Source organism: Peromyscus maniculatus, chromosome 3 (genome assembly GCF_049852395.1).
Source record: "Peromyscus maniculatus bairdii isolate BWxNUB_F1_BW_parent chromosome 3, HU_Pman_BW_mat_3.1, whole genome shotgun sequence".
NCBI lineage: Eukaryota > Metazoa > Chordata > Mammalia > Rodentia > Cricetidae > Peromyscus > Peromyscus maniculatus.
In genome coordinates, this window is record NC_134854.1 from 140,300,047 (window position 1) to 140,320,877 (window position 20,831).

General features: G+C 47.8%; 1 protein-coding gene across 6 annotated transcripts in view; it reads left to right on the forward strand.

The window, feature by feature from the left end:
- The window catches only part of Rasgef1a (RasGEF domain family member 1A), a 92,702-nt gene that overhangs the window by 51,574 nt on the left and 20,297 nt on the right, over positions 1–20,831 (forward strand). For 2 of the 6 annotated variants that reach the window (XM_006992988.3, XM_076567695.1), the window contains exon 1: positions 10,078–10,225. The exons of the other annotated variants lie outside the window; for them this stretch is intronic. In XM_006992988.3, the coding sequence (XP_006993050.1) occupies positions 10,208–10,225 (18 nt within the window). In that variant the 5' untranslated portion in view covers positions 10,078–10,207. Of the gene's footprint in view, positions 1–10,077; positions 10,226–20,831 lie in introns of those variants that run through there. 6 annotated transcript variants of the gene reach the window in all.

The following is a 20,831-nucleotide window of genomic DNA, read 5'->3' on the forward strand; positions in this document are numbered from 1 at the left end:
TGTGTGTGTGTGTGTGTGTGTGTGTGTGTGTGTGTGTGTGTGTGACAATAATAAAGAAGTCATGAATTTGGGGGCCAGGGGGAGGTGGAGGGGAAGAGGAAAGGAAGTAAATGATATAAATACAGTATTAATGTATGACATGCTAAAACAATTAAAACTTAAAAGTAGTAACAAAAGAGGGGCTTGGGTGACAGCTCAGTCAGTCAAGTGTTGGCTGTGCAAGTGTGAGGGCCTGAGTTTGGTTCCACAAACAACGTAGAAAAGCTGAGTGTGGTGATACGTGTTTGTAACCCAGCATTGAGGAAGCAGAAACAGGCAGATCCACGGGGTTCACTGGCCAGCTGGCCCAGTCTAATCTGCAAGTTTTGGGCCAAGTGGGAGACCCTGTGTCAAAAGATGAAGTGGACTGCACTCAAGGAATGATGCTGGAGATAACTTTGGTCTCCAAACACGTACACCCTCACGTGAACACACACACTTTCTCTCTAGTTTGGGATCCACATATGAGGGAAAACATGAAGTATGTCTTCCTGAATCTGGCTTATTTCACTTAACGTAATGACACACAGTTCCATCCACCTTCTTTAGACTTCTCTTTTCTTTACAGCTGAACAAAATTATATTATGTATGTGTGTCACATTTTCTTTATCCATTTATTTATTGACAGATATCTAAGTTGGCCCCATTTCTTGGCTACTTTGAGTAAAGCAGTGAAAAACATGAATGTGTAAATGTCTCTGTGGTATGTTGATATAGAGTATTTCAAATATTTATCCTGAAAGTGGTATAGCCAGCTTATGTGGTAGTTCTGTATTAGTTTTTTGTTTGTTTTGTTTTAGAAACTTCTATACTGACTTTCACAGTGGCTGTACAAGTTTACAAACTGACCAGAGACTTATTAAGGTGTCTATTTCTCCACATTTTCATGAGTATTTCTTGCTGTTTAATTTCTTTTTTAAAAAATTATTGTATGTGTGTGTATGAGTGCTTTTGCCTGCATGTGAGTGTCTGGTGCACATAGAGGTCAAAAGAAGATATTGGATCCCATGGAATTTGTTAGCCACCAAATAGCAACTGAACCTGGGTCCTCTGCAAGAACAGAAAGTGCTTTTAACCACTGAGCCATCTCTGCAGTCCTATCACTTGATTTCTTTCTTTAATTTTTATTTCATTTCTTTAATTTTTAAAAATTTATTATTTTATACATATGAGCATTTTCACTGCCTGTGTGTGCACCACATATATATGGTGGCCTCAGAAGCCAGAAGAGGGTGTCAAATACCTGGGGACTGGAATTACAGACAGTGGTAAGCTGCAATGTGGGTACTGGGAATTGAACCCAAGTCCTTTGGAAAGAGCAACAAGTGCTCTTAATTTCTGAGACATCTGCCTAGATCCTTGTTTGATTTCTTGGCGCTTCCTACTCTGACTGCCTTCCCCTTATGGTTTGTTGTTCTTCTATTTCTGCTTTACATTTTCTGTGTGTAGTGTGTTGTATGTGGTGATATGATAAATGTTCCCTTTCCTTGCAAAAGCTTTTTAATTTTATGAAATTTCATTTGTTGATTATCGGGGTTATCTCCTGTATTATTGGAGTCTTTATTTCAAACTCTTTGGCTATGTGTTGAAATGTTGCACCTATATTTTCCTTTTTCAAGATTCAAAGTTTCAGTTCTTATATTACAGTGTAGGATCCATTTTTGAACTGATCTTTGTGCAGGCTGAGAGGTTCAGATTGGAATTTCACTCTCCTACACATGTAGACTCCATTTTCCCAGCAGTGAAAATCTTTTATCTTTTCTCTGGCGTGTGATACTTTTTCAAAAATAGGGTGGCTGTTGCTACGTGTTTATTTCTGGGTCTTATATTCCATTCCACTGGTCTCTCCATGTCTGGTTTTGGACCAGCAGAGCACTGTTTTTGTTACTATGGCTCACTAGTATAGTTTGAGATCAGGTATTATGATACAGCGTCGCTCTTTCTGCTGAACATTGATTTGGCTATTTGGGAATTTTTTTGAGTGGAAATATGAATTTCGGGGATTTTTAACACTGTGAAAAGTACCATTGGGATTTTGATGGGGATATGTTAGATGTGTGGATTGCTTTTGGTAATATGGCCATTTTCATAGTTTTAATTTTCTAATCCAAGAGTTTGGAGGATCTCTCCATCTATTAATGTCCTCCAGTTTCTTTCTTTAGTGCCATAGGTTTCATTGTAGATGCCTTTCACCCCCTTGATTAGATTTATTCCTAGTTGGTTTTTGTTTGTTTGTTTTTGTTTTCACTTTGAAACTATTGTGAATGGGGTTTCCCCCTAATTTCTTTCTCAGCAAGTTATTGGTGTGTGGAAAGGCTACTGGCTTTTGTGTGTTGCTTTTGTGTCCTGCCACCTTGCTCTTATAGTTCCAAGAGTTTTCTGCTGGAGTCTTGAGAATCCTTTAAATTCAGGATCAAGATGTCTACAAATAGGGATAATTTGAATTATTCCTTTCCTACTTATATCCCTTTTATTATTCTCTTGTTTTATAGCTTTAGCTAAGATTTTGATATTGTATTATATGGAATAAGTGTGGAAAGAGCAGGCACCTTATTATGTATGTTCCTTTTATTCCAGATTTCTTCAGGGATTTTCACCATAAAGGGATGTTGAGCTTCATTGAAGGCCTTTTCTGCATTGAGGCGATCATGCTATTTCTGTCCTTAAATGTAATTATGTGCAACATTGTACTTACTGATTCATGTATGTCAAACCAGCTTTGTGTCTTGGGAATGAAGCTGACTTGGTTATGGTCTTACTAATGTACTCCTGGAGTCAGTTTGCAAGAATTTTTTTTTTTTTTGGTTTTTCGAGATAGGGTTTCTCTGTGTAGCTTTGCGCCTTTCCTGGAGCTCACTTGGTAGCCCAGGCTGGCCTCGAACTCACAGAGATCCGCCTGGCTCTGCCTCCCGAGTGCTGGGATTAAAGGCGTGCGCCACCAACGCCCGGCCAGTTTGCAAGAATTTAATAAGGAACGTTTGCACCTATGTTCATCGCCACAGTTTTCTTTTTTTGTTATGTATTTATCTGGTTTTGGTGTTAGGGTAAAGCTGGCTTCATAGAGTTTAATAGCATTCCTTCCCTTTCTGTCTTATGAATCAGTTTGAGAAACATTGGTGCTAATTTATTCATTCTCTCTCTCTCTCTCTCTCTCTCTCTCTCTCTCTCTCTCTCTCGTGGAATTTAGCAGTGAATTCTTCCTCCAGCCCTGGGCATTGCTTTGTTGAGAGACTTTATTACTGTTTCAGTCTTGTTGCTTGGTGTGGATGTGTTTAAATTATTTACGTCCGCTTTATTTAAGAAGTAGATCTAATGTGTGTAGAATGCATCCATCTCTTCTAGATTTTCAGTTTTAAAAACATATTTTCTAAGTATGTCCTGATTAATCTTTGGGTTTCATTGGGATCTGTTGGAGTTTTCACTTTTTTTTTTACTTTTAATTTTATTAATTTGGTCTCCCCTATGATTCCTTTTATATTTACATCTATGTATGTCTTCATGTGGGGTCACCTATCTAGAGATGAGTAGGATGAAGTATTGAAATCATCCACTAGTATTGTATCAGGATGTGTCTGATTTTTATGTCCACTAGTGGGTTATGAAATCAGGAGCCTCGTTTGGAGTCTATATATTTACAATTTCTTGATGAGTTATTCCATTATTAGCAGTAGGGACCTTCTTTATCTCCTCTGACCAATTTTGATCGGAAGTCTTTTTTACCAACTGTCAACAACCACACAATGGCTTGTTTTCAGCCTCCATTTACTTGACAAATCATTTTACATCCTATGACTCTCTGTTTGTGGTGTCTTTGCCAGTGAGGTGTGTTTCTTAGAAACGAAAGATAATTGGATCCCTGCCACTCCCCACCCTTTAATCCAGTCACCTACTCCTACATCTCTGTAATATTGATGAGTTAGGACTGTGTGTGCGTGCATGTGGATGTGCTCATTTGCATATGCACATGTAGAGTTCAGATGTCAGTCTTGGGTGTCTGTTCATAGGCACTGCTACCCCAACTTTTATGTGGGTACTAGGGATTTGAACTCAAGTTCTCATGCTTTCACAGTAGGCATGTTATTCACTGAGCCATTCCCCAGATTGAACCCGTGGAATTTTGCTGGTTACTTATCTAATTTACTGAACACTTGTTTATTATTTTCTTTCTCCCAGATATTTGCTAATTTACCATGCTGGACATGAGAAATTGATGAGGGATTATCATTCTTTATGTTGTGAATATGTGTTGCTCTGATTGGTTGATAAATAAGGCCATTTGGCCTATGGCAAGGTAGCTTAGAGGAAGGTGAGAAATTCAAAGAGAGAGGGACAAGAAGAAGGCTGAGAGAGATGCCAGCCAGCTACCCAAAGAGCAACATGTAATGGGATGCAGGTAAAGCCATGGAACACATGGCAATATATAGATTAATAGTTATGGGCTAATTTAATATATAAGAGCTAGCTATCGCCGGGCGTTGGTGGCGCACGCCTTTAATCCCAGCACTCGGGAGGCAGAGCCAGGCGGATCTCTGTGAGTTCGAGGCCAGCCTGGGCTACCAAGTGAGCTCCAGGAAAGGCGCAAAGCTACACAGAGAAACCCTGTCTCGAAAAACCAAAAAAAAAAAAAAAAAAAAAAAAAAGAGCTAGCTATCAAAAATCTTGAGCCATGGCCATGCAGTTATAATTAATATAAGCCTCTGTGTGTTTACTTGGGGGACGCGTGTGGGAGAGATTTGTCCTGACCACCAATAGGCCTGGTGGGACATAGGAAATCTTTCAGCTACAAATGACGCCCAATGTGGAAATCTTTCAGCTACAAGAGATCCCTGTCTAGCATTCCTTTGTTCATTCCTCTTGTGAGGTTTTTCTTTCCTAGGCCCTTGTGATTGAGGCTGTCTTTCTTCCTTTGTGTGTGGTCTTCCCTTAGGAATCTTCTGAGGTACTCACTAGATGGTAATGAACTGCCTTGGTTTGTACCTGTTTTTAAATGTCCTCATTTCTCTGTCAACTTTAAGAAATAGCTCCTCTGGTTGACAAGTATTTATTTTTAGGGCTTGAAATGTATAATTTCACAATTTTCTAGTTTTTAAGGTTACTAATGAAAGATCTGATGTTATTCTTCTGTGTTCTTCTTTGTAAGTATGTTAACATCTCTACCTTATAGCATTCTAATATATGTATGTATGTATGTACATATGTAGTTTTAGGCCTGCCTAAAACTATGTATGTATGTAAACCAGGCTGGCCTCAGAACTCACAGAGCTCTGCCTGCCTCTGCTGGGATTAAAGGCATGTACCACTGCAGCAGGCCTTCCTTACAGCTCTTGGTCTGACCTTTTGCTCTGTGTCTTAGACATCTTGACTGTGACATGTCATGGGGAGGTTCTGGTCATGTGTTTAAATGTAAATTTTTTTCTCTAGATTTGGGGTATTTTCTGCTATAGTCATTGGATAAATTTTCTGTAATTTTAACGTCTGTCTCAGTTTCTTCTTTGATCCTATAGATTCTTAGGGTTGGCCTTGTGGTCATAGTTCAGATTTCTTTGACATTGGTGTTATGGTCATCCCCCAGCCTCCTCGTGATATTTGCGTGTACTATTCCTCATCCTTTCCTGACATCCCTCATATTAGTTCCTTTCCTTGGTTGAGCCTATTGGTCATAATGGCCTTGTTTGATTCATGGAGCTTTGAATCTTCAGCATTTATATGACCCCCCTCTCCTTCAACTCTCTTGCTGACTTTTTCTGCCTATGTTGCTGACTTCTTTACCCACAATGCTGATTTCCTCATCTACTTTGCTGAATGTTCCTCCAGTGCTGCCAACTCTTCTCCAGGGCCTGGATTGAATTAATCCACTTGTCATTGTCCTTCAGGTTACTTGTACCACCAAGCCTTTGAAACTTCCATCTAGCATTTTACATGCTTGAGTTTCATCACTGAGTTGTGATCTTTCAGAGGAGACATGCTGTCTTGCTTATTTATATTTCTTGTGTTTCTCTGTTGCAACTGCATGTGTGTTGACTTGGGTATCACTTCCTGTTTTATCAGAAGATCTTCTTATTGAACATACTGTTCTTGAAGGCTCACTCCCCAGCATAATGCAGAGAGGAGAAAACAAATAGCCATACAGGACATGGAAATACACGTAACACCTATTGCTGCCACTGATACATCATCATTGGGTGTAAAACTAAGAATGGTGAAGCTACTGCTGTGAAGTTGGAAAATGTTTAGGGCAAGTATGTAAACAGTGAATGAGATAAAGAAAGGGGGTGAGGAAAGGGGAGAAATGAAGAGAAGAAAGGCCTTCTTCCTTAGCTTGTGGGGGAAAAGAGGCAGCCAGGGTTTCAGTTCCCAACATGATCCTGCCTTCCAGTCACCTTGGCTGAGACGTGGTCCAAAGCAGATGGAAGGGCCTTGGGGCTCAGGCAGTTCTACCTGCCCTGCTGTGCCAGCCTCTCTCGTTCTTCTCCTCCAGCCTTCTTACTGTAGCTTACAAGATGAAGTGGAGCGTGTAGGTAGTGTCTGAGTCAGAGAATGCAGCCTGTTGGCTTCCTGGGAGGTAAACACATGGGGGATGGGCCCCCAGCTCCAGCAGCCCCCTTCCTTCCCAGCTCCTGCCCCTGCAAGGGACCTTTGCCAGGTTTGTGCTGGAGATGCATGGGATCCTAGCTCAGAATGGATGGGCTTGGTTTCCTTTGCTCCATATCGTGGTGCTGAGATCCCCCAACTGTGGTGGTTGTTCTCTGTTCTCAATGCTGTGCCGAGTTCTGTTGAGTGGATACACTGCATGGAGGCAGGTGCAAATCCAGGCCTCTGTGAAGAATGCCTGGGTCGTTTTCAGTTGGAAGCAGTTGCAGGCAGCGCTCACATGCCTCTAGGTGTGAGTCTGTGAGCATTTCCGCTGAGTCTCTATTCCCAGGGTGGAGCTTTTAGACATGCTTGGCTCCCAGAAGACTCGCCTTCTCATGGCTGCCCTAGCCATATTGCCACCAGCCGCTGAGAGTCATGGTTTTGCCAGCATTTGGCATTTTCTGTCTTTTCATTTTTACCAGTGCGGTGGGTGTGTAGGATTCTCACAGTGTGCTTTTAGTTTCTCTCTGGCTGATGACTAATAAACTCCAACAACTTCCACTTACTGCCCTCTCATAAAGAACTGCTCCATAATTTCATTCATTTACACAAACAGGGTCTTCTGACTCTTTTGACTTAAGGAAGAATTCGAGCTCTATGTTGACTATCTATACTTGCATCAACATTTATATCCCTTGTCTATATTTATATCTCTACCTATGTCTGTTTCTTATTTGTATCCCTATCTATATACATGCCGATCTATATCTTTATCCACATTCCATGTCCATGGTACTATCTATATCTCTATCCATTTCTATGTTCAAATCCATTTCTGTTTGTAGCTATATATCAGGGTCACTGTAACCACATCACTACCCATATCCAACTCCATATCCACATCCACATCAGCATACACACAAGTATATACATACATATGTTCCACAGATGGATTCCCCCATGCCTCTATGCACAGATATGTTAGTTACTGGTTGAGCAGTGAGCAGGTAAAGATCTTATTCTCATGGCACTCATATTCTTTTTTCAAACAGACAAATAAATAAATGGAAAGATAATGTTGGATTGGATAACTCCAAGAGGAAATTCCATGATGAGGGAAAAGTGCCAGGGTGGAAGGTGACCTTTTAAATATGTCATAAGAAGGTGACATACAGACTCTTAAGGGGGAGTGGCTCCACACCTGGGGATGCATTCCATGCCCAGCCAGGTTAGAGGAGCTGGGGTCCTAAGTGGAGACAGATCATCAGAACCTTGAGGCCCCCAGGACTCCAGCTCTCATTATGATAATCACCCAAACATTGCAGGTTATAGACAGAGTGCCCAGAACTGACCTGGGTTCTAATGGGGGTCCCTCCACCTGCAAAGGCAAGCAAAATGCTATGACCTAGCATCTTGTCCTGTGCATATGAGGGTAGCCCAGGCCGCGGTCATCGTAGAATCGGGCTTCCTTACCTTTTGTTCCAACACCCGCCGGATAGTCTCTTATAGACAAGGACTGTTCCAGACCTCATGTACGGCTTCCATTGTCTGGAGCAAGGAGAGGATTATCTCCTCCTCTGTGCCTTGCTTTCCCAACAACCCCAACAGATGTCTATAGACCACATCACACTTCCTCTTCCCAGAGCTAAGCCCAGGAAGGGCAATGATGTCTTGGATCAGGCCCCACAAGCCCTTGCTGCAGGATAGGCTCACATACAGCTTTAAAAGCAGGACATCTGACCGGAGTCAGCCCTTGGCCCACCAGTTTCCCCGGCTCCTTGGGCACTGGGAAGGATGTGGATTGACACATATATGAATGCTGAGGTCAGACTTGTGACAAAGACAGCTTCATCCATGTCTACCAGAGATGGGGCTAGATGGGCTCCCTCCTCCCGGGACTGGGGAGGACCTGCCCCATTGACCATCTTGGACAATGCTGATGACATTTGTGAGTGAGCACTTTAGGAAGTGACTCTGGGACAGTACTGGGAGACATCAAAGAGCTCCACAGCAACCTCCTCTAGCCTGAGAACTGTCATGTTCAGAGGGGCAGAGGGGAAAACTTGCTTTGGAGCAGGTGATAACAGGATTGTTAACTGTGCATGTGGACTTCTTGAGAAATGCCATCACCTTCTTAGGGCCCAGATGTGCTGTAGGGTCAAGGAAAAGGGATAAAGAAGGAGCGGACAGGTACCTACCCAGAGATAGGACTCCAGTGCCACCCCTGTTGGTTTTAGAGCAATCTGAAGGGATGGAGTGTCTCCAAGGTCCCAGCACACGAGTGTCTAGGTGGGTCTGGACACCAGGAATCACCAGCAGAGGCCACTGTGAGCTTTGCATTCTCTAGAACAAGATGCAGAGATGGAGGAGAGGGGGCAGGATGCAAGCTGGCATACCGCCACTGCCCATCTGTGGAGCTGTTCAGGATGTAAGGAACACTATGGGCTCCGAGGTCCCCCCAAGGAGAAAAGTGAGGCTCGGCTCCAGTGCAAGCTGGTACAGAATTAGGGGAGGTAGAGCCCAAGAAGACATCTGTATCTCCAGGCCTTTGTGTCCTCTTAGGAGGGGTCAGTGGAGGGGCCCAGCATTCAGAATCTCAAAGACAGAACTCACTACCCAAGGGGCAGCCTGCTGACTGATGTTTGTGGTGGTGAGAGAGCTGAGGAAGAAGGAGGGGAAGGGAGAGGGCAGGAGAGAAGGGTGATCCTCCAGGCTGCTGCGCAGAGAGCAGGAGTCTGGGAAGGCAACAGCAGGCATCTTGACTGGACTGGACACAGCCTGGCTCATCAGCATCCATCAGTCACGGTGCTTGCTCGCGTGCTCATGTGGGGTTGTCTCAGCCCTGTGGGGATCCTCTCTCTGCTCCTGTCTTACAGGCTCCAGCTGAAAGCATCCCTCAGCTTCTTGGTGTGGCACCAGCTTTGACTCCTAGAACCTGGCCCCATTCTCCCTGTACGTCCCAGTACTAGATCCCCCGAGAGGGCTTTTTTGGTTCCAGTCTATCTCTGCCATCTCAACTCTCAGAGCTAGGGCCGTGGTGGGGGGCCATCGCAAGGCAAGGCTCAAGGCGAAGGTGACAGACCACCTTCCCAGTGCTGGGGCTGCAGTGAGATTCACTGCCGCAGTCCATGCGCTCTCCTCATTCTGACTCAGATTAGCCCCTGACAACAGAGCTGCTGCTCCATCCCTGGTGTGTGTTGGGGGAGATGGAAGGACCGAGAATTCAAGGCGCTTCAGACCAGAGCTGTGTGGGGTGAGTGCCTGTCCAGGGGAGGCCGGGGGCACCTGCTGTAGCTCTGTAGTGTTAAGTCACCAGCACGACCCACCCCACGCGGAGCCTCGACCATTACTCCACTCCCAAACCCAGCACTGTGAGTCCTGCCAAGTGGGCACGCCTCACCGCGCCCCGCCCCTGTCCCTTGCTAGCTGCCCCTCCCAGGGTCTTGTCCACGCGGTCCGCCAGCCCCACCCCGGCCGGGAGGTGGCTGGGCCCACGGGAGGGAAGTCCCAGGCAGGGCAGGCGCTGGCTCAGCCCCGGACGGGAGTCGGGCTTCCTCACCGCCTGCGGGTTCGGTAGCCGGAGCAGCAGCCAGGATGTTTCTGGAGCCCCAGGTAGGCTGTGGCAGTGCAGGACGGCGGTCAGGAGCGCTCCAGGGCAATGTCTTGACCACAGCAGGATCGCGAAAGGCTAAGGTTTCTGCGCTCCGCAGCTTGGGAAGCCAGGGTCAGATCAGCAGGGCGCTGACCCAGGACAGCTAGGGTAACGCTCTCTCCTGTCTCTACCGGGACACCTGCCGCCACTTGGGCCTCTCCCAGGGTGTGGCTGCTGCCTTCCTATCCTGTGCTGACTCCAGAGACTCCGGTGCAAAAACGCCACCTGAAAACCTGAGGGGTGGGGGTCAGGAGAAAGCAAAGGCTGTCCAGGATGGGACAGACTTGTGAAGAGCAGTGGCGACCCTGGAATTTTCCCTGCCCTTGGGCTCAGTCAGAACCACTGTTTACTCCGTACGTGCTTGGAGAGGGGGCGGTCTGTGATGGAGTGGTTGATGGTGTGGGAGGTGTGTGCTTGTATGTGCGATGTGTGGGCGGGAGAGAGGACGTGTTTATATAAATGGGAGGTTTAAGTGAGAGCCGTTAAGAGGCAGGTGTGGGGGCAAAGCTGGCCTGTGCCTTCTCAAATGCCATGTGTTTAAAGAGAAGAGTGCCCAGGGTAGGGAAGGCAGAGAATTACCCTAAAATTAGTTCTGAGCCTGAGTCGCAGCTGCACCTCACAGCTGGTTTGTAGAAGCCTCTTTTGAGCCACGATGGTCAGTGAGATTCAGGTGCAGGATGCTGTGTAGAGTCCCAGGGCTCCCTAGCTTGGAGCAGACCTGCCTAGACCAGGCCCAGTGCAGACTTGTGATGTGGAAGAGTAGAGTCGGGGAGCCAGCACTAATGGACTGAAGACGCAGGACCTCTACCGCACATTTATTAAACGCCTGCTGTGTGCTGGCACGTTGGTTTTCAGGGAACTAAGCGGACGGTCACAGCTTATTCCTTAGTCTCATGGAACTCGTCTGGGTTTCAGTAAGTCAGTGGTTCTCAGCCTGTGGGTTGTGACCCCTTAGGGTTGAACGACCCTTTCAGAGGGGTCACACAGCAGATATCCTGCATATCAGATATTTACATTACAACTCATAACAGTAGCAAAATTGCAGGTATGAAGTAGCAATGGAATAATGTTATGGTTGGGGGTCACGGCGATTTGAGGAAGGAACTGAATTCAAAGGTTGCAGCGTTAGGAAGGGTGGGAACCACTGCTCTGGTGATACGGATCAAAGATGAAGGCAGAGGATCAGCACACACCAGGAGTGCTTCAGGAGGGAAGGCTCTGGTAATTTGCAGGGGTGAAACAATGCTCACTGTCAGTGGCTCATGGCACAGATACTGTTTCCTCCGCTGGCATCCATTCTGGGTTGCCTCTGCTCTGCCCCACACTCCTTTTTAAGGAACCGGGTTGATAGGGTCTTATGACAGGGAGCAGATAGGGCCCTGCATTGGCGTCTTAGCTCAATGACACACATCATTCTACTAACTACTAGGGGGTTACATGGTCCCACCCAGCCTCACCAGGACTGGTGATAACAGACTGCTTGCTTAGGAAAGAGGATGTATGGCACGCCTGTGCCCAGAGAGCTGACTGCCAGTGTGGGGTGCTGTTGGTGCTTTTGGCAGGGTGGCTGGGGGGGACCACAGGTGTTCTGTGTGTATAAGGACCCTGCTGGACAAGAGCAGGAAAGAGCTAAGTGGGAGGAAAGGGAACACCCAAGAAAGGAGGGCGGGCCTGGATGGGAAGGCCACCTGAGTGTGAGGTTGGGCTTGTGGGAGCGCCACAGACCAGCGTGACAGGCTGTGGCTCCGCGGTCTTCGAGGGGGATACCTATGTCTGGGGCCGTTAGGCCATTGTTGGATGCTTCATGGGGGCCAAGGACAGAGCTGGCCATGACAGGGCCATCCAGGAAACAGACTAGGGAACTCAGACTCTAGTAACAGAGAGTGGAAGATGAGAGAGGTGTGATTCAGTGTGTTTCGATGTTACAACAAAGAGGCTTTGCAGCTGATAGAACTGAGGCATTAGGGGCTGGGCTGGGGTAGAGGGGTCATTAGCTTCAGCAGAGACCATAAACTCTGAAGTCCTGCAAAGATGGTGTGTGTGGGGGGGTATGAGATGTAACTGGGGGTTGTGTGCAGTCTAGAGTTCACGGATGTCTGAAGGGCTCGCTCCATCTCGGTGCCCTCCAGCAGTGTTTCCTGCCCCTATGCTGCTGAGCCAGGTCACCGTGACCCCCCCTGTTCAAGCCTCTCCACCTTCTATGTGTGCTTCTCATCAGAGGCAGCTGAGGATTACAGCCTCTGGGTGTGGTGGCCCCGGGGTGCCAAGGGCTGGGAGAAAGTGGACACAGCACTCCTGACAGATGCCCCGTGAGTGCTGGGGCCCAAGACTGGCAGGCCCAGGAGCTGTGGTACAGTACCTCCATTAGGTCACAAGCCCAAGACCCGTGAAGACAACAGGTGGGTATGGGAGGGGCAGTCAGGGAGCTGCTTAGGAGAGAGTCATGTCCAAGGGCAAGGCAGCTGGTCTGCCTGTGGAAGCTGTCTGTACTCTGGGCGCCACCCTTTCCAGGAACTGTTGAGGGTGACTAGGGCAGCCTGGTCTGTCTGAACTGCAGGCTCAATAATGAGACTCAAGTGTTTATCTCCCTGCCTTCCTCTCCTTCACTCACTGGAGACCCTGCTGATCCTTGGAAATGCATCACAAAACCCATCTTCAGGAGACCCTGATGTCCCCCTGAAGCGTGCCTCTGACACCCATGCCTCCCTGGCACCCAGCACTGACCCTCAGTTTTGAGGAGATTTTGTCGCTTAGGGAACAAAGCCTCTGTGGCAGACACTGAGATCTAGCCATTCAGTCACTGGCAGCATGGACCTGGGAGCATCGGGTGCTTGTTGGCTGTGTGGGGTATGGAAGAAAAACCCATATATAGGTCTAGAAATGGTCCAGTCCTATATCCTGCTTTTATATTCAGGGAAACTGAGGCCCAGAGGACTCAAAGCTTGCCTAAAGTTAATCAGAGGGTCAAGAGTCAGAGCTGGCTTCTTTTCCAGGGTTCTTCTGTATCAGGTTCTAGGCTGTCTGCATCCCTGAGATCTGTCTGAGGTCCCCAGACAATGGGGGCCCAGAGGCAGACATGGTTAAGGACCCTAGAAAACTCCAAGTGACCCTGGAGTGAGTGATGGGGGAAAGCATGGGGGTGTAGCGCTGGGGCGGGGGTGGAGGGTAGGACAGAAGTTGGGACTTCTGTAGGCTCTGGGCAGAACTGCCCTACTCCCCCCCCCCCCCCCCCCCCCGTGGGACTGGATTCCGGCATTTCCCAAATGTCAGTGTGGCTGCCTGGAATACTGTCCCTGCCTGCCTGTGTGGGGCCTGCAAGAATGAGTCAGAGGAATCCTGTGATTGAGAAGCTCTAAGGCCTGCCAGTGAGGGTCTCAGAGAGTCCTCTCAGCTTCTCTCTTCAAGGATGGATATTGACGGAAGAAATCAAACCGCACCAGCAGCCTTGACAGAAAGAGGAGCCCTGTGCCCTCCCTGGCTGCCCACTACATGCCATAGAGGAGGAGACTTCCTCCTTCAGAGGAGGCTTGGAACCCAGCCGGGTGGGCTAGGGTGGTTCCCCCCCCCCCCCCCGTGTGTGTGTGTGTGTGTGTGTGTGTGTGTGTGTGTGTGTGTGTGTCTGTGTGTCCGTGTCCAGGGGTAGCTGAGTTGGTTAACAGTGCAGGCCTACTGAGGACAGTGGGTCTCTGAGCCGTGGCTGTGGAACCTGAACAAACTGGGAGGTCTGGGGGAAGACGCACACAGTTAAAGAGACACACACAGTGATGTGTACACAGACAGAGATACACAGATGTAGTGGTATACACACAGAAACACAAGAGAAAAACACAGATACACACACATGAACAGAGATACACAGATGCATGGATACACAGAGAGGCACTAGGCATAGAGATACACACACATGCAGACACAAAAACACAGTGATACACACACACACACAGACCCACAAAGGGAGAAACACACATAGATGGATACACAAAGACACATACACAGAGACATACAGGCACAGAAATACACACAGAGACACAGATACACACACATACATAGATAGATATAAAGATACACACAGATAGACAGATGGTCAGTGAGATTCAGGTGCAGGATGCTGTGTAGTGTCCCAGGGCTCCCTAGCTTGGAGCAGACCTGCCTAGACCAGGCCCAGTGCAGACCTGTGATGTGGAAAGGTAGAGCCGGGGAGCCAGCACTAATGGACTGAAGACGCAGGACCTCTACCGCACATTTATTAAGCGCCTGCTGTGTGCTGGCACGTTGATTTTCAGGGAACTAAGCGGATGGTCACAGCTTATTCCTTAGTCTCATGGAACTCGTCTGGGTTTCAGTAAGTCAGTGGTTCTCAGCCTGTGGGTTGTGACCCCTTAGGGTTGAACGACCCTTTCAGAGGGGGTCACACAGCAGATATCCTGCATATCAGATGTTTACATTACAACTCATAACAGTAGCAAAATTGCAGGTATGAAGTAGCACCTATATTTATATAAAGAGACACACAAAGTATACAGACAGATAACAGACAGACAGACAGACACATATAAACACACATTACATAGACAGGGATACACAGACAAATAGAAATATACACATAGATACTTAGATATGCACAAAGACACAGAAATATACAAACTGGGACATACAGACAGAGATATATGAACAGACACACAGAGATACACAGACGTGGAGAGATACGCACAGACCCACAGATAAAGATATGCAGACACAGTGAAATACACACATACATAGATATACAAAGAGATACATACAGATATAGACAGGGACACAGGGCTATACATGCAGACTCACAGACAAGGACACACAGACACAGAGATACATAGTCATAGATACACGGAAAGATACACCAGAAGTATGCAGACAGATACAGAGAGACAGACAGCCACAGAGACAAATATATAGATGCATAGGTACACACAGAGATAAACACAGATGCACATAACATACATAGTTACCCGAAGACAAACCACAACACAGAATCGTGCAAATGTACATACCACCCTCATCTCACCGTGGCTAGAACACCCAGTGCCTGTCCTACTGTATGGGGGAAACCTGCACTCAGAGGAACTGGAAACAGGCAAGCCCTTGATGTTTAACAAACATATGCTGGATAACTGATCACCGAACTCGTTTATTATTATTATTATTATTATTATTATTATTATTATTATTATTATTATATTTTGTTTTTGGGTGTTTCAAGACAGGGTTTCTCTATGTAACCCTGGCTATCCTGGATCTCGTTCTGTAGCCCAGGCTGGCCTCGAACTCAGAGATCCAGTTGCCTCTGCCTTTGAAGTGCTAGGATTAGAGGTGTGCCCTGCCACCTCCCCCCCACACCTCGGCTTTATTTTGAATAAATTCTTTTTTGTTTTTGTTTTTCGAGACAGGGTTTCTTTGTGTAGCTTTGGTGCCTTTCCTGGAACTCACTCTGTAGACCAGGCTGGCCTCGAACTCACAGAGATCTGCCTGCCTCTGCCTCCTGCATGCTGGGATTAAAGGGATGCACCACCACCATCCAGCTATTTTGAATAAATTCTTAACTTGTCTTTCTAAAACAAGGAAATGAATATTATCTATTCATAAGAAAGAACAACGTCTCCATTTCTAAAGTACCTTCTAATTTTTTTTTAAAATTGTGTTTCCCAAAAGACATAAAGCAACATTTCCTCATGGCAGTGGGTCTTTCTGATCTGCCTTCTCTGTTCTGAGGACTGCAGTATTTCCCTGCCATCCGCTCTGTGGTACACACAGCTGCATGTCATCACCCAAGCCTGCACTCACTGGCGATGAACTCACTGAGAATGGATGTGAGTTTCATCACAGCTTTCCTATATCTAACAGAACAATCAACTGCCTTTCTTCCTGAGCGTATTAATGTGTTGACTTACTTTCCTGGAATAAATCCTGCCGGGTCAGACTCTACTGTGTTTTAAAATGTTTAAAATTACCGAGTTCATTTTATCGATTTGTGCTGTTTCTTGGGGTATTTTCCACCTATATTTATAGGTCCTCCACAATTCCATTCTACAGATGTTGGTCACATCTGGAGGTCTTGGCTATGTTAGCTTCATAGGATGACCAGGAATGCTTTTCTGTATAATTGTGTAGCTGAAGCAGTTTATTTATTTACTTAGCTTTTCTTTCTTCTTTTCCTTCCTTCCTTCTTTCCTTCCTTCCTTCCTTCCTTCCTTCCTTCCTTCCTTCCTTCCTTCCTTCCTTCCTTCCTTCCTTCCTTCCTCCCTCCCTCCCTCCCTCCCTCCCTCCCTCCCTTCCTCCCTCCCTCCTTCCTTCCTCCTCCTTCTCCCTCCTTCTCCCTCCTCCTCCTCCTCCCCCCCTCCTCCTCCTCTTCCTTCTGTCTTTTAGAAAAAGGTCTATCTATTTAGTTCTGGCTGTTCTGGGCTTACAATGTAAACCATGTTGGCCTTGAACTCACAGAGATCTGCCTGCCTCTGCCTCCAGAGTGCTGGGATTAAAGGCTTTCATCACCATGGCTGGCTCCGAGTAGTTTAAATATCATACAGAATTCTCTTATCCTTAAAGGCCTGAAAGAATTCACTTTAGAACCCCCAGCCAGGACCCACTTTTGTTCCCCGCTGAGGTTCAGCTTGCCATCGACTTACTAACGTGGACAGCGACTATTGGTCTATTAAAGTTCTAAACATCATTAGTCTCTTTTAGAAAGATTTTTTAGAAATTTTTTAGAAAGATTCCAGTTCAGAAGTTTTCAGATCATTTAAAGTACATAGTGGGGTTTGTGAAAAGCTTCTCCCCCTTCTCTCCCTCCCTCCATCTTCCTTTCCTTTTGTTGGTTAGAATTTTCAGGGGGTGGATGAGCTCTCTCCCTGTCCAGGGCCTTGAACATGTTAGGCAAGCACTGGCCACTGATCTGTACTTCCACCCCAGTCCCAGGAAAGTTGGTTTGTTTTTTTTTTGACTTGAGTCTCACTATGTGGCCCAGGCTGACCTGGAACTCATTACCCTCCTGCTTCAGCCCCCGACCCAAGTGTTGGAATTATAGGTGTGGACGGACCACTGTGCCCCATTGCAAGATTTACCTTTTTAGTTGTGTTCCAAAGAGTTAGCTCTTGGCTTTAAGAAGTTCTGCTCCCTTCAATTAAATCTATTTATTTACCTTTTGGCTAGTCCATCCCTTGGTTTCCTTTGCCATAATTATGTTTTATTTAGAATTCCCATGAGGGCTGCCCAACCTGGTTTGTTCTCCCAGGATCTGACCACTCCTTCTTGCTTTCACCTCAGGCTGCCCTACCCTTCCCACAAGTCCCTTCCTGTTGGCCAGGTGAGGGGTGCCTGAGGATGGTAGGCACACTCACAAGTCTTAAACACCCTGTGCATCACCTGTGAGCTGTGAGTCCTCGGTTGATGGTGTCAGCCCTTTGGAATTTTGTTCTTTTTCCTGGAAACCAAGATGTGAGCTGCCCTAGGGAAGGACAGAGGCGGCTGCCACTGGCCCCAGATAAACCCCCAGGGCCTGGACACACAGGAATGCTGCTGTGTGTGCAGCATGGGAAGACTGGAACCCGAGTTCTGGACGTGTTTCAGAGTCTACAGCCTCTGGACAAGGGCCCAGCAGAGAGGTGGGTGCCCCCCCCCCCCCAGCACCCTTCCCACTCACCGACACACAGAATGCTCCCTGTTCCCAAGCCATATGGGTCTCAGGGATGTGTCTCTGGACATCTGCCAAGATGAAAATTGAAGTGAGTGGAATGATTTGTTTTTAAACACAAAGGAAAAAAAAATCTTTCCTCAGTCTCATTATGTGTCATTTAAAACTGAAAGGACCCCCTGTTCCTTTTCTGTAGATTCAGAATTCACAGGCAGCCCGAGAGGGTGGCTGACAGCTCCCAGAAGCACCTGCCCTACCCCATCCCATCCATCCTTCCGGCCTAGCCTCCCTAGGGCTCTTCCCTCTGACCCAGGCTGCTTATTGCCTCTCTCTTATGCCATCCATGATCCTTGTGCTGGGCTGTGGTCTGGACCAAGCTATCAGTAGTGTGCACAGGGCATCTTCCTGGTGGATCCAGGCAAGAGTCTAGCCCCCACACTAGGCTCAGACCGGCAGCAGGACGTCCTGTTCCAGCCTTCTTCAGAGGACACTGTTTAGGAAAGAGGACCCCATATGGATGCCCCCCACATCATTTCTCTCCCCTCTTCCATAGCCCCCTGGGAAAACGCCTAGAGAGAGAGCAACCAATTGTTAAGATACCCTGCTTGCCTGTTGTCCATGTCTGTGACCAGTTTGGCTCCAGAAGTTCAAGTCCTGGAAGCCAAACTTCATGCAAGGGACGCCGTTAAATCCTGCAGATTCAGCTGAAGAGGAGATGAGGTCCTAGGCCAAGAGCTGCTACTGCTCAAGCCCAGGGTAGTGGGAGGCAAGCTTGCAGCCGCCCCGCCTGCTGGGAAAGGCCAGGGATTCTTGGAAATCCCACCTGCTCCCACCCCATGCCTCTCAAACCTCAATAATGGGGTAGTTCTTTGTGGACAATGACATTCTGTCCCCTGAGCGGCCACCAGAAGAAGCTGATGGACACAAAGGACAAGCGGGGGAGAGAAAAGGGAGGAAAAAATCTCTGACGTAGCAGACTCTGTGGTTAGGAGAGTGGAGACGGCAAGAGTCCTCTAGTTAATTCATAGTAAATATGGTAATAGAAAGGATTCCAGGAGGAAAAACGAACCATGCGCCCGCAACAAAGCTTTAATTACCAATGTTGTGCTCAGGCCCTGCCTGTGTGGAGAAGGCACTGGGTGCTGCGGCTGGCACTCTGGTTCCCATGGCAGCCGCCTCCTTGTGGGAACCCAGCCTGCTCCCCTGTGCCAGGCCCTGGCCTGTTCTAAGAGCATGTGAAGGCAAATGTGACCCTTCTTTTTTTAAAAACCAGTTAATGACGTTTATTTATTTTTGTGTGCATGTATGAGGCACACGTGCCATGGCATGCACGTGGAGGTCAGACGCCGGCAAGAGTCGGTTCTCTGTTTCCGCTGTGTGGGTCCTGGGGATCAAACTCGGGTCCTTGGGCTTGGCAGAAGTGCCTTTACCTGTTGAGCATCTCACCAGCCCCAAGTGCGGCGTTTCTTTATGGCACTGCGAACATGACTACTTGAAGCTTGGCTTACGTGGGAACCAGTGCCTGGCCCATAGCCCTCCTGCTATCTCATGTCCACTGGGCATGGAGTTCCCACAGCCCAGTCACCGGACTGAGGGCCAGACTTGTTCTCCCAAGAACTCTCTTGCCGTAGCGACCACAGGGGGTCAAAGTGAGAAGGTGACCACTTGAGAGGCCTATGAGCCGAGAAGGAGATGTGTTGTTTCTGTGCTCCTAATACAGACAGGAGCCAAGTGGTCATCCTAGGCCACGGCCGCTCTGAGCCCCCATGCCTGGGACAGGATGTCTAACGGGTCAAGGGATCCCCCTGCCAGGAATCAGAGGCGACCTCTGTTCTCTCCATCTGCATCACAGGCCAGCTGGCTGCCTTCCACACAGGGTGTCAAGAGGTGTGGCCAGGGGGAGGGGAGCACCAGCTCTCAGTCTGTGTAGTAGGCAGCCATGTCTGTGTGCTGTCCTTGTCAAAGCGGCCAGGGGCAGCCTGAGCTTCACTGCACTGTCCCGTGTCACAGGGGGAGGTGCTGACTCCCAACAGAATGGGGTGTTTGCCTCCTCCTAGCCAGCTCAGGCCCAGGCTGTGCTTGTAGCTAGACCCTGTGGATCCCAGCAGTTAGGATCAATCAGAGCTCAAGGGAGGGAGGGCCTGGGGAGCTGGCTCCGCTAGCTCAGCAGTTAAGGATTCTTCAAGGCCTTTGCGGAGGACCTGGGCTTGGTTCTCAGTACCCACACGATGGTTCACAACTGTCTGTACCTCCAGTTCCAGGGGGTCCAGTGTCTTCTTCGGACCTCCATGAACACACAGGTGGTGCACACATGCACATGCAGGCAGAGCACGCATACACTTAAACAGTAAGAGAAAAATAAATCAGAAAATAAGAGAGCTTAAGGGAGACATTTCATCTCAAAGTTAAGTACCGTGACCTGGGGCTGGAGCTTGAAGGAGGGAAGAGAGTCTTCAGGGAAAACTGAGTCAGGGAGTCTGTTGGGCTGGGTAGAGCCTGAGGTGAAAACTTGTGTAATACCCTGAGAGACGGAGACATGGGTTCTTCACTCAGGACTTGGGCTAGGCTCCCCAAGTGCCACTGCTTCAAGTGGAGATGGGAACTTCAGCCAGTGGGAACTGAGGACGTGCCTATTGAGGGGCAGGGAACTGATGAGAAAGCTGTTGTTAGCACAGGGCAGCAGGAGGTAGCCCCGTGTGGATCGTTTTTCCTCAGCAGAGTCCCCAGCTCCTACCCTGCACACATGGGGGGCTCTCTCGGCCAGTCAGATCCCCACTGCCTCTCAATGCAAATGGTACCTCAGATCATGATGGAGTGACCTCTCTGCGACCAGTGCCTCCTTTCCCTAATTCTTCTGGTCCGTGAACCCAGTCAGGGAATAGTAGATGACAAAGAGGGACAGCTGA